The 13,587-nt window shown below is 36.6% G+C and overlaps 2 protein-coding genes across 2 annotated transcripts in view; one reads left to right on the top strand and one right to left on the bottom strand.

Annotated features, from left to right (window-relative positions):
• LOC135082404 (uncharacterized) overlaps window positions 1-3,061 on the bottom strand; it is a 33,193-nt gene extending 30,132 nt beyond the window's left edge. Inside the window, exon 1 of the mRNA XM_063977198.1 lies at window positions 2,935-3,061. Coding sequence (XP_063833268.1) covers window positions 2,935-2,995 — 61 coding nt within the window. The 5' untranslated portion in view covers window positions 2,996-3,061. The remainder of the gene's footprint in view (window positions 1-2,934) is intronic.
• Window positions 3,062-10,123: 7,062 nt separating this feature from the next.
• Window positions 10,124-13,587, top strand: part of LOC135082403 (O-acyltransferase like protein-like) — a 31,533-nt gene continuing 28,069 nt past the window's right edge. Inside the window, exon 1 of the mRNA XM_063977197.1 lies at window positions 10,124-10,192. Within this exon, the coding sequence (XP_063833267.1) occupies window positions 10,132-10,192 (61 nt within the window). The 5' untranslated portion in view covers window positions 10,124-10,131. The remainder of the gene's footprint in view (window positions 10,193-13,587) is intronic.

The following is a 13,587-nucleotide window of genomic DNA, read 5'->3' as shown; positions in this document are numbered from 1 at the left end:
TTACTTGGGTTGCTAGAGCAACTTCACGCGTCCCAAGAACGTTGCTGGTACATTACAATTCACAACCAAGTACAAGTTAAGTCAACGTTTCAGATGCTTGTTTGTGTCAACCTACAGAAAGCTGCTTGTTTGTTTCAACCTACAGAAAGCACATTGAAGACATAAGTTGTTTCCTATTTTTATTATTATTTATTCAAATTACCTATTAAAGTTACATACCTAGGTAGTCATGCGTACTTAATGAGTTAATTGTCCGTGGTTGTCCTTAGGTATTGTTTTCATCGTAAAATGTTTGTTAGGTAAATTAAATAGGTACTGACACTAGACTGTGACCCTAGTTGTGACAACCTACGTCATTGAATAAGTCGATAATACTTCTATAATAATATTCTAAGGAGGAAAGATTTGATTGTTTGTTTGTATTGAATAGGCTCCGAAACGACTTATCCACAGCACGCCCCGGAAGTAGAAATGCAATAGGTACTTACTTAATTTTTTTTCGTTCCGTTGAGCTTGTGTCACGAGTGGGCTCACCACAATAGTCGAGCGGTGGGATTCGAACTCGCGTTCCCCGGATCACGAGTCGGCCAGTTCGACCCCTTCACCGTTCGGCTAAGTGGCTTCTAGGGATGTTATGGATATGTAGTTTCGGTTATGGATACAGTTACGGATATAGGAATAAATTATACCGGTTTCGGTTACGGTTACGGATATTTTTTTATTTCGGATATCCGAAAGTTTCGGTTACGATTGCACGGTGCTTTAGAATGCAATTTGCAATAGTTGTCCAACACGGTTCATTCATTGCCGCACACTTTACAACGAATAAAAAGTAATAAAAAATAAAAATTGATACTACATGGCAATTGGCATTATAACATAAAATATAATGCTATACAAAAATCAATAATTGCCTACATCTGAAACTATCCGAAACTTTTGAATCGGTTACGGTTACGGATATTTTTTTATTTCGGATATCCGAAAGATTCGGTTACGGTTACGGATATCTTTATCATCCCTGTTAGAAACCTCAGTATCATTTTTGAAGACCCAACACGTATGGATTTGATGAGTTTTTTTGAGTTTCAGTTCTAAGTGTGGGGGACCCCAAAAATTGCTTTTTAGGGTTCCGTAGCCAAATGGCAAAAAACGGAACCCTTATAGATTCGTCATGTCTGTCTGTCCGTCTACTGTCCGTCCGTATGTCACGGCCATTTTTTTCCTAAACTATAGCTATACTGTTGAAAATTGGTAGGTAGGTAGATGAATTCTGTGAACATTTAAAAACTAGCAACGAAAATTGTTTTGAACGAGATCTAGTAAGTAGTTTTTTTTAATACCTCGTAAATCGTAAACCGCTTATTACCGCGTAATCTTTCATACAAATTAAAATAAAAAAAAATCATAAATCAATGGTACGGAACCCTTTGTGTGTGAGTCCGACATGCACTTGGCCGGTTTTTTCTATTTTTATGTAAAAATCTTAATGCGGTTTACGGAATAGTACATCTAGGTACATACCAAGTTTCAACACCTATAGCTCTTATGGTGTCGGAAAAAAGTGGCTGTGACATACGGACAGGCAGAGAGACATGACGAATCTTTAATAGTTCGTTTTTTGCCATTTGGCTAGTTCGTTTTAATAATAAGACATTAGTAATTATTTTTTTACTTTTTAGTGTAGGTATGTTTATTGGAGTCCGTTTAATTTTTTGTTTAAATAATTTTATTTTATTTATTTGGACAACCACCAAGACAAACACGCATACCTACATGAAAATGAATTATTTTAACTAAGAGTTAACTAATCATCAAAATAATTTCTCGAAATTTTAGCTGAATCTCCAATCTCTTATTTAATAGCATGTTTATACAAAAACTAGATTTCCGCCCGCGGCTTCGCCCGCGTGGAATTTTGTCTGTTACAAAAAAACTTTATCGCGCGCGTCCCTGTTTCAAAAACAGGGATAAAAACTATCCTCCCATGACTTAAACTATCTATAGAGATGGCATAGGCCAAATTTCATCAAAATCGGTTCAGTGGATTAGGCGTGAAAGCAAGACAGACAGACTGACAGAGTTACTTTCGCATTTTTAATATTAGTATAGATCTTATGGATTTCCTATTTACCAAAACAGTTCTATAGAATTTATATTAATTTTTCCTTAATAAATGACTACCCATGGTTTTTCTCCGGTCATTTTCAATACGATTAGTGTGAAGGAGTAGGAGTGAAACTTACAGGTTCGTTTTCGCATCCTATTCGATTGCATAGGCTACATTTAACGATTGGCTTTGTGCAATAACCCCCTTACCCTTAAAGTAATTAAAGTACCTACCTACGTGTGACCCCTCGAGCGGCAGTTAAAACATACCACCGAGTTATAATATTGCCACTATACCGGTGGTATCCACACAACCCGAATAGTTATTCTTTGGGGCTGGATGATCCTATTATTTACGAAATAAATTCTAAAAACATTCTAATATCTGCAACATGCCCCGGAAGTAATCATAAATATTTTAAAATGGGCTTTTAAATAAATCAATAGGAGCTTTGAGACAATTATGATAATGGCGCACTGCGCGGAAATATCAGATTCTGAACCTACTCAATAAACAAGTATCTACCTACATGGTAGAAACCTCGATGCAATTGGAGTTGACACTATTTACTTATATTCCAAGCAAGCTACAGACGAGAATAGCCCAACGTTATAGGGTACTGGCTGAATCGAGAGCGGGTTCGAACCCCACTACCGTTGCATAGAACCCACTCGCAACATTTAGCTTACCACGAGGAGTTAAGTAAGTTACCTTATAATATTTTCCTAACTTTTATTCTGAAAGTGTTAGGAGCTGCGCTGAATGTAAAATGTTGATGGTGTTCGCCTTGCAACTTGATTAAATTGATGCATAATTTAACTTACCTGTAAGCTCTTTCCCACTTACTATCACCAGCTGCAGCATCAGGCACAAAATGATCCACATTTTGGAAACTAATATTAATTATTAATAATTATTATTTAGCTGTCAGCCACCATGCGTCGAGGCGCGCGAGGCTTCTGCGCTGCGCAGGCGCCGATGTGCAAATATTTATAAAATCCACGCAATGGTAATGAAGCTTTCAGGATGTCGTACATTACCTTTGTCAATGTCGACCCTTTCTTTCAACGTCGAACCTTTTACTTAGGTAAGTAATTATAAGATTTGCTGTCATTTCTGCAAGTTAATTACTCCATAGATCGATGGCTCCTACGTATACTGGCGTAAGTGAAAAAAGTAAATTTTACAGGAGAGCCATTTTAGTGGCCAGAACCATATTTTTGGGTCATATCTTCTGACCTACTAAAACGAATTTAATGAAATTTCACATTTAGCCTTAACATGTAATGCTTTTGCTACTGCTGTTATCAATTTTTATATTTTTCTTATATATTTTGAGATTTTACGCATTGCCCTTTTACGTCGGCATATTTCTATAATTTCATGTATATTGTTCAACGTAAAGAGACTTAAATGACAACGTAAATATAATATTTTAAGCGATTACTCTCTTTATTTATGCATGTAATTATTTTAATTGTTATCATGTGCTATATCAATAATAAATCAGTTAGAAAAAGTCGTTTAATGTACCGTTTTACGTTTTAACGCAAATACGCCCATATACTGTGCTCGAGATTTAGTTAGGTCTTTTAACATAATGTGTCATATTTTTAAAAAATATAAATAACTTGAAAAAATCGAATTGCCTAAGGCGGGAATTGAACCCACGATGCCTTAGGCAGTTCGATTTTTTCAAGTTATTTATAATTTTCAAATTAGTTTGAGATGCGACTCTTAACGCTAAAAATTAAATAACTATACAATGTGTCATAATTTATAAATAAAACAATTTGCTAAATATTTTCATGGCTTTATTTAAGATTTGGATTATAAAAAATATATGTTTATGTAAGCAACTACTCGTATAGATTGACGAATCGTATGATTGGGCTTTATACGTGGCGTAGTTTTGCACATACGCCTATTTGCCTAAAATTTTATTTTGTATCTAATGGAAAAAAATTTTTTTTTTCTTACTGATGTTATAGATTAGAGCAAAGTGAAATCATTGCTTAAATAATTGGAAAAAGGCGTAAGCGGCAGTTTCGCCCTTATACGTAGGAGCCATCGAGATGTGCGTCTCTCAGTTACGACCAATGCGAGCTAAATTAAGAAGAGATCAGCAATCGATAGTAAAATATCTGTAACATTATGTATTCTATTTGTAACTTTTTAAGAAAGATTAAAAACAACAACATTATAGTTTACAAGCTTACAGGAAAGAGCTTTTTCCTACTAACTTAGAGGGAGTCAAAATGAACGCAATACCTACTTAGTTGTTAATTTGTTCATTTCTTTTAGTTATGAGAAAACAATTTTGTTAATGTTTTCCCTAAAAAGGTGATAAGTAAGTGAGTAGGATACGTTTATTGCACCGAGAAGTAAGTACGACTCGCCTTGTGTCGACGAAGTTATGTGGAGTCAATGAATTTATATTAATTGCTGCACTTAACGATGCTGTTAACAAGACAAACGACAGTTAAACAGTTGCTGATTAAATTACGGGGTATTGGTGTCAATTCACATTCTTCTTGTAACCAACTAATCCCTGCGATTAAAAAGTATATAACCCGTGTGGTGACATGCATTTCGTTAATCGAAGATTCATATGAAAAAGAAGAACGAAACCCTTGCTTCTGCGTATGCATCATGAAAAATCATTGAAGATTACAATCATAGACAACTTTTCTTTAAGACAAAAGACAAAAAAAACCTAGGACCAAAGCCTACATTAGAGCTCGCTTTGCCCTTTTTACCAATTCCTGGTCTTCTTAGCCTCAAGGTCGGCCAGCAATCAGCAGAAACGACTTCCGACACAAAGTTCAAAGGCAGACGTAATGCAACGCAATCACTGGTAGAGACATTGATGCATACCGAGAGGGGTTCCGTGCGCGGAACTGAAAAACCTGTGTAACTTATGTTGACAATGCAATTTACGCCATAGATTTCACACATTTTTTACGTCATTAGAAATTACCTACCTGTCTGTACCTCTATTCCGCGATGTTGTCTAAGCTAAGCGAATATAACTGTGTATTATATTGTGTAAAAGACAGTGGACCCTAAAATGAATGGGTTCTTGTCAAACTTAAATGTTATGGCAGCATTTCTCGTGAGTTGCGAGAACCATTACGGCCTTGACTTCGCATGCACATTACGACTCCTTACTCCTGCGTCATTGCGACTTTTTGAATAATTTTATTGCTTTGCATATTTATATTTCCAATGAAAGATGTACCAGTGTGATGACAGTTACCTTGACATAACTTGTTGATCCCAGGTTTGATGCCAGGCTGGGTAAGAAAATAAGTGAAGTGGGCAGAAACATACGAGTAGTTTGGATACTTTTATAATCATAGGATTTAAATCTCGTGCCCCGAAGCCATTATGCGGCTTGGAACGACTTAAAACATGTCATTTCTGCTCATCATCATGAGCTCTACTACGCCATTAGAGCATCTCATTCACAATATTATACTAATACTAGCGGCCGCCCGCGACTTCGTACGCGTGGATCCCGTTTTACCCCCTTCATCTATCTTATCGGTTTAGATTTTTTCATACCAATGTTTTTCCGCTAACTCCCGTTCCCGTGGAAATTTTGCAATATCCTGTTGTAACTAAGCTTTAAGTTTACTAAGGTACCTGCATGCCAAATTTCAAGCGTCTAACTTAAGCGGTTTAGATTTTTCATATAAAAGGATTTTCCCGCTAATTCCCGGTCCCGTGGGAATTTATAAGTATACTATAACCTGCCCAGGAGTATGAAGAATAATTGTACCAAGTTTCGTTAAAATCCGTCGAGTAGTTTTTGTTTCTATAAGGAACATACAGACAGACAGACAGACAAAAATTTTACTGATTGCATTTTTGGCATCAGTATCGACACAGAATAAGTAATAGTACAGGTACAGAAGGATTACTCCGCAAGACGATTTAAATAAATGCGAGTCTTGCTGCGACGCGATACAGTGGAATTCAGCTCGCACAGCACTACGTACCTACAATTTTATTCACCTACAAGTTTTGTCTCTTTCTATCGCGTGCCTCTGAACTCTTCTTACGCTGTTAGGGTTGCTGTCTAGTGAAAAAAATAATTAATCTACTTATATTGGCTTTGACCAACTACACTGTATCTATGCAATTTATATATTTGTAAGCTGTTTGTTTTCTGAATAAAATAAAATAAAATAAAATAAATATGTCATGAGGTACGTACCTATGTAAGTACGCATTCATTATGGAAAACCTTGGGAGAGGCCTTTGTCCAGCAGTGGACGTCATTTGGCTGAAACGAACGAACGCATTCTGAGCATTAGTCGTGGTAAAAAAATCAAAATCAAAATCAAAAATATTTATTCAGTTTAGACCACAAGTGGCACTTATGAACGTCAATAGAAAATAATAAAAAAAGAAAAGGTAGCCCTTATGGGGCACTTTACATGTCTCCTTATCTTTTGGGCCCTACCAGCGCTTCGAGACAAACATATGGCAAGTGCTGAGAAGAAACGCCGGAACAAACTCAGTCACCACTTATTGCCAGGAATTATCTAACGGTAAGAATAGTCAAATTTAAGTACATCAAATATGTGCAGACTGAACTGACCACGCATCCTTGTCATCAATATAGTCTCGAACCTTGTAGTACCCTTTGGACATAAGGGTATTTTTTTATATGTATCTTAAATTTGTTTATTGGCAATTCGACAAGGTTGTGTGGTATTTTGTTAAATATGGTAATACATTTCCCCAAGAATGAATTACCTATAGATCTTATGCAACCTAAATGATGGAACAGCAAGTTTATTCTTATGTCTCGTGTTAAATGAGTGGACGTCACTTTTCTTAGTAAATAAATGTATATGTTTACGGACATACATAATGTTATCAAATATGTATTGCGAAGCCACAGTCAATATATTGATTTCTTTAAAAACTTCGTAGGTTAGGTTCCTATACTATCTTAAGAATTATTGATTACCTACATGGCCAACATACCTTTCAGCATCTTTGGGAAGCGAAAAAAAAGATAAATCCGGTAGATTTCTTTTCGAATTTAAACACCCGAACGCTGCACAATATTTCTTTTTCTTTATGTCCATTTTTAAATAATACTTCGATCATAGAATTAGGTACTACAACCACAGAATACATAATAGTAGCAACAGAAATTGCACTCCTTTGTGTAGGATCAGAGGCCGGCATTTTAACGGTAATAATAATAATGCAAAATATCCAACGCACATGGTGCATTCGAAATCGCACCTTACTACTACGCTCACAAGAGCGCAATTTTTTTGTGTTCATAATTGATCTACCTCACAGCTCAAGCGTCAGGGTTGTTTAAGCAAAGTTAAATAAATAAAAACTTAATTTTAAGAAGTATTTATTGTATTTACGATTGGTAAACTTTAATCTAGTGGTGTTTGTATAATCGTACCTTCTCTAAAGTACCTATTAATAAACTTCAGTGTTGCGATAATTCGAAATTGGACAAACAGTTTTAAAAGGTGTAGTGTCGTAAAATAGACACGGTGAAGTAAGGTTAATGTTTTATTAGCTAAAATAATTTTTTTGCTACAGTTTTTAGTCATTAGTATTTCAAAATTATTTAAAAAGTGTAGTTTTTTAAATTATTTAAATCACTACAGTTAATTATCATTCCTAAATATTACGATTTTACATTAAAGAAGAATAACAGTGCTGTTGGAACAATAAACCTTGATTGCGACGATGATCGACCGAGCGTGTATAGAAATACGCGTGTGCTCACAAGCGCGTGGCGGCCCTGACTGATTTGCAACTTGAAGTTGTCGCGCGCTGTAGGTAATTATCTCGGCCGGCATAGGCGAGTGACGGAGGCCTGCTACAACGCACGCCAGCGTCCTGACGGGCGCGCGCGTGACACTCGACTGATATAATACCCGCCGGCGGGGCGCTTCGCTGTAGGTAATTATCGGATGTACCGCGCGGAGTGAGCCAGGCCTGGTATCGATCACTAATCACCCCCTGATAGTTATTTTGAAAATATGTTTCATGTACAGAATTGACCTCTCTACAGATTTATTATAAGTATAGATTATACATATAAATGCGAAAGTAACTCTGCTTTCACACAAGACAGACAGACAGAGTTAAAAATCTGAATCGATTCTGAACCTGAACCTGACCTGACCCAACCGGAACCGAGACCGCCTAAACCACTGAACCAATTTTGATGAAATTTGGCATAGAGTTAGTTTGGGTCCCGGGAAAGGACATAGGTTTTTGAAACAGAGACGCGCGCGATAAAAGACAGACAAAATTCCACGCGGGCGAAGCCGCGGGCGGAAAGCTAGTATCCCATACCACAGAATAATAATAAGTACTAAGTACAGAAGTTTTACTTCGCGAAGGTATTTAAAAAAATGTATGCTCAATGTCATTAACAATATGGTGTAATTTAGCCTGTCTCAAGAGTCAAGCACCAATTTGTTGACAAACGTCAGTGATCGGCACTGCGCCGAAGCTATAGGGCTGACTTCGGTAAAATGATGTGACGTGAGGTGCCAAACTGCGGAAAATGGCGGAGGAAATACATGATTTAGTATGAATTATCATGAATAATATTAACTACTTATTTACCTCTCAGTGTCTTGAGGCAACTTAAAAAAGTACATTCTGTGTTTTTATTATTATTTAGGCAGTTAAATACTGCACAGTATTTAGTACACCATTTTCTTTATTTTCTTCCACCATACACAAGAATACGCGTGCGTGAGTCAATGTTCGCTCGTATGTGAGGCCTTGTCGAATAGTCTCCTGTAGGTGGGCATCGTGCGTGTTTTGTTTTCGATGTAAACTCGCGGAGATGAACAGGCCTGCCCATACTCATAAAATAGAAGATCGCTGTCTGAAGACAGTTGAAGACAGAAGAAAACTGAAGTTTGAAAACGCCTATCACAATCAGACTGGCAAGATATTTCATCACCGAGAAACTCTTTCCTGAGGCTTTTACAATCGCAAATCCTTCATGCTGTGATTGCTATAGTGAAACCCCAGGCGCGTACAACTATACCCCACCGGCATCCATTATGTAAGGACATAGATGCATAATTAAACAGTTGTTTCCCAACATAGAAATGTTCATTATGCCTTGATAACGCGGTACACTCGGCCGCAATCTGCCAGGCATTGGGTTAGGTGAGGAAACGGCGCACATTAACTGGTTTACTTTGTGTGCATTTCTAATTTCAATGCAACGCTGTTGCTAGCCGCCTACAAATGGAGTGGACGAGGCTGCCATGTTTGAAGAAATGTGTTAAAACTGAACGAAACGGATTAGACTAGTAACATGTATTTCGAGTATTTTATATCATCACTGACTTTACTCAAACTAGTCTCACATTAAATAAGCTAAGTATATATGTATTTATAATTAATTAAATGCAGTTCAGTTAACTGAACTAGACAGTTAAGTTAACCGGCCGGATGTTATCGCACAGCTTTTTGGTAAAACCTATTTGATAGACAGTCGTTGAACTGACGATTCTACATTAAAATAGGGGATATAGCTCAGTGGTTAGAGCAACTAAATGGCACCCGAGAAGAGTGGGTTTGAGTCTCCTTGACTGAGGTAACTTATTCTGCATCACACACATTCAACCTTTCCCCCCACACAGAAATAAGAGTAGGCGGTGCATGAAAGTTTACACCATTAATCCCTAATTTTTAAGTGACCCCTATTGTAACAGGAGTTTTCTTTTCATAGGGGTCATTTAAAAATTAGGGATTGATGGTGAAAACGGGCATTAGACACACAAACTTTCATGATAATAGATGAAATAAAAGTTATGATCTTGTTAGTGTTCATTTTTTAAAACATCACGCTTGTTATTTTAATGCTAGCTTCTATAAAAGGATCGTCTATAAAATTGCTGAAAAATGTCGCAATTTCAGTGGAGATCTGAGCGGATCCGTGAAAATTATCTAACTATTTCCAAACGGCGCATGCGCAGCGAAAGGCGTCGCCAGTCGACATGCGCGTGGCGTGCGCGATCCTCGCCCTCGCGGCGGCCGTCGGCGCAGCCGGCATCAGTGGTACGCGCCATTTGTGTTTATATTTTTTTTACCCAAAATGGAGTGTTTTAAGGGTTATTCAGAGCAATCATCATCATTTAATTTTAGGAATAGCCAGCTGATGTTAGAGTTTCGGACAACAGATCGTACAGAATCTGCAATTTTCAGGAAAATTATGTAGGGTAGTGAAGAATATTTAAGAGGACTAACTAATTCGTCTTTTCTTAAAGAAGAATTTACTTTTGGCGTTAAATAATGTCCAGCTATTAATTTCGATTTAAATATTGTTTTAAATTAAAAAAGTATTGGTACTTCGTCCGGAAAAACCGCGCTTTCTTTTGTAACGTTCATTCATATTCTTAAGATCATGTAAACGATCACAATGTTTGGTTTAATTTGTAAAATTGAGCTTTTACAAATTAAACCAATTCTACTCTAAGTAATTAATGATAATTTCCTCCTTAATAAGGTAAGTGAGATGAATACAGTAGTTAAACGATTTATTAACGTTTAGACGACAGTATGTCAACCTAACCAAATCTTGTCAAATTTCTTCTATGTGAGTATCGAGCTTTTTGAGACAGACTCACGTGTGTTTAGGGGGATTTGTGGTAGGGTTGTTGGGACTTCATAGAATAATATACAATATTATAGCTCTACGTATTGTTCTAGCAGATGTTAGCATTTCGGCATTATAGTGGGTTATAGATTATAGAGCTTCAAATAACCCTCCTTCTTGTGCTTTCGGGTAAAAACGCAGAAATTGTTGTAAAAATTGTAGGAAATCGCACCGGCTAGCAGCTGCCAGATGAGATTGGCAAGCTTGGTTTGCCCAGAGACACCAGGAGTCAGTCTCATTGGATTTAGCTGACCAGACAAACCAATAATGTCCCTAGCGAATATTCAGGGTTGAATACTTGGTGATAATCGTCAGAGCTCAAAAATGACAGACAAATACTTCTGTGGTGGATCTCATACGGATTCGCTGAGCGAGATACAATTTTGACCAAGCCCAACATTGGATTGCAGTTCAGAAAAATAAGTATTTGAAGTGTCTTTAGATTTGTCTTCCAAATATTGGGGTCAAGTAACTAAGAGCGTTCTTTGAATGTAAAAGGATTGTTTACATTTCAAATGTGTGTTATTGTGCCATATTTTAAGACATAATATTTGAGTTATGTAAGCATAAAATTCGTTCAATCGTCTTTCAAGTCTGAAATATCTTATCAAACTTATGATGCACACAATCATCATCAAATCAATGGGTCGAGAAAATATTGTAATAAACTACTGAGTCGTCTTTAAAAATCCTACAAATTAATGACCGTAATCAATTTCTGATTCATTCACGCGCCAGACAAATTGATACGCACTATTCCGGTGATAACACCGAATACTCACATTTCATGATTAATCGTAGCAATGCATGGACTTCGACGCCGGTGCATCGACCCCTCTCAATGTATCGAAGTACATATTTATCTTAGAAGCTTTGTTTGCCATAGTTTGAGACTATTTCGAACTGTGCATATGAATACTGTAACACCGTCGGTAAAATGTTGAACTTGAATTCAATTCCATTCCATTTGACTACTGCAAAGTTGACCCCCAAAATAAATATTTGGCTACAACTCTAACAAATTAAGCGGAATGACAGGGACACGCAACTGTTCATGTCGAAGAAAATAAACATAGGTGAAATAAAACTTCAAGAAAGTTTAAAATGTCTTCCCCGTTATATTGGTCAATCAATACGGTCAATATTGTAGAAATCGACCGCAAACGAGATCCATTTCAGAGTTCCTCTACCGCATTTCTCAGTAAAGCAGCAGTTTGAGTCCAGTTTTGATTGAAGTGCCTCCATTTGGTTTCCGGGATAGTGTTAGGTGACTGAAATCATGACACCAATCATATGGTCTTGTAGGGTGTAAGGAATAATAGAAAAGCCAGTGGACTTTAGTCCTGAAAACTTCGATATTCCCACATTCGGTCTCGGACCCATTCGCCCCGTAAGTTTTGCCCCTCATAGGAAGTTACCATAAATTGAATCTGTTCGCCATATTTTTGGGCAAAAGGGCGAAAGATTAAGGGGTTAGCGGGTCCGAAACCGCACATTCTAAGTATTGTACCTACCTATCTACTTCCTTACTTCGAATTTTTTTTTTCAATCACTATCTTACGGCTGGGCAAAGTCATCATCTTCCGAGATCCGATTGAGGACCATAAACAAACATTCTTCTTCCATTCCATTCTATCCAAACTTCTACTCTACGTAAGTGACCAATAAGATTACTCTCAAGTAAATCATTTACCGCTGAGCGAAATCGCTTTTCTGATGGAAATTGCTGGATTTCTATTTTCTAATGACAATTTGAAGCATTCTCTATAAAACGTTGCTTATAATTTATGAACCATTTGACTTATTTTCTAAGCACATTATTAAGTTTTCAATATTGATAGACGATTTAAAAGTTACAGTTAACTGCTACAATACTCTACCTGCATAAACTAGTAACCTACATTACCAACATAAAGCAATTTCAGTGTGTATTATTTAATTGCATGTTCTTCATTAATTGTACAATTAGTTGAAAGATAACGATTAATAAATTATTGGTTGCTAAAATGTTATTAAATAATTTAAGATTACCGCAAAAGGATCCTTGGCCAAATTCAAACGATTCACGGTCATATTAGTTTCCTTTGGTAGTTTTTAATAAAAATAACAATCGAAGTTGGATCATAACATTATGTTTATAGGTAGGTACTGTAGGTGCGGAAGTACGAAGTAGGGATTGCAATTCCGCAGCTCATTTAATCCCACGGGATTGAAAAGATCAATAATTATTTAAATACTTAGTTACTTAATGTAAGAAAAGTTTAAAAAAGTATATTTCTACACAGATATCTGTAGTTTCAATTTTATTTTATCAAATATGCGGGATACCGCAGGATACCGTTTTGTGGGATTGCAATCCCTAGCGTAGGTTCTGTCTTAATAGATTTTTTCTAAGAATTTTCAGATTGTTTGTTCGGCCCAGACAATATACGAGTATTATAGCTTTGTTACCCAATAGTAAAATGATAATACAAACGTTTGCTTCTGTAATGAATAAGCTGTAAATGCATCGTTCATTATAATGCAAGAGTACGTGCTTAAATCCCTCTTTGAAACCATAAAGAAGATCCTATTGATTCACAGGTGACATAAACGACCTGATTGGCCATTAATGGTTAAGTGCCCGTATATTTTTATAGGCGCTTGTCAAAGATCCTGTAATTTAATAGTTTGACGTGTCACGATCTTTGGAAATTGTTAACTGCAGTTTAAGTACTTCCTACTCGTACTTGAATAACTAACATACACAAACATATACTTAATAAATCTATTACAAAGTGAAGTTGCATATAAAGAC

This window comes from Ostrinia nubilalis, chromosome 21 (assembly GCF_963855985.1).
Source record: "Ostrinia nubilalis chromosome 21, ilOstNubi1.1, whole genome shotgun sequence".
Taxonomy (NCBI): domain Eukaryota; kingdom Metazoa; phylum Arthropoda; class Insecta; order Lepidoptera; family Crambidae; genus Ostrinia; species Ostrinia nubilalis.
The sequence above is the reverse complement of the archived record's forward strand: the minus strand, read 5'-3'. Positions and strand labels throughout refer to the sequence as shown.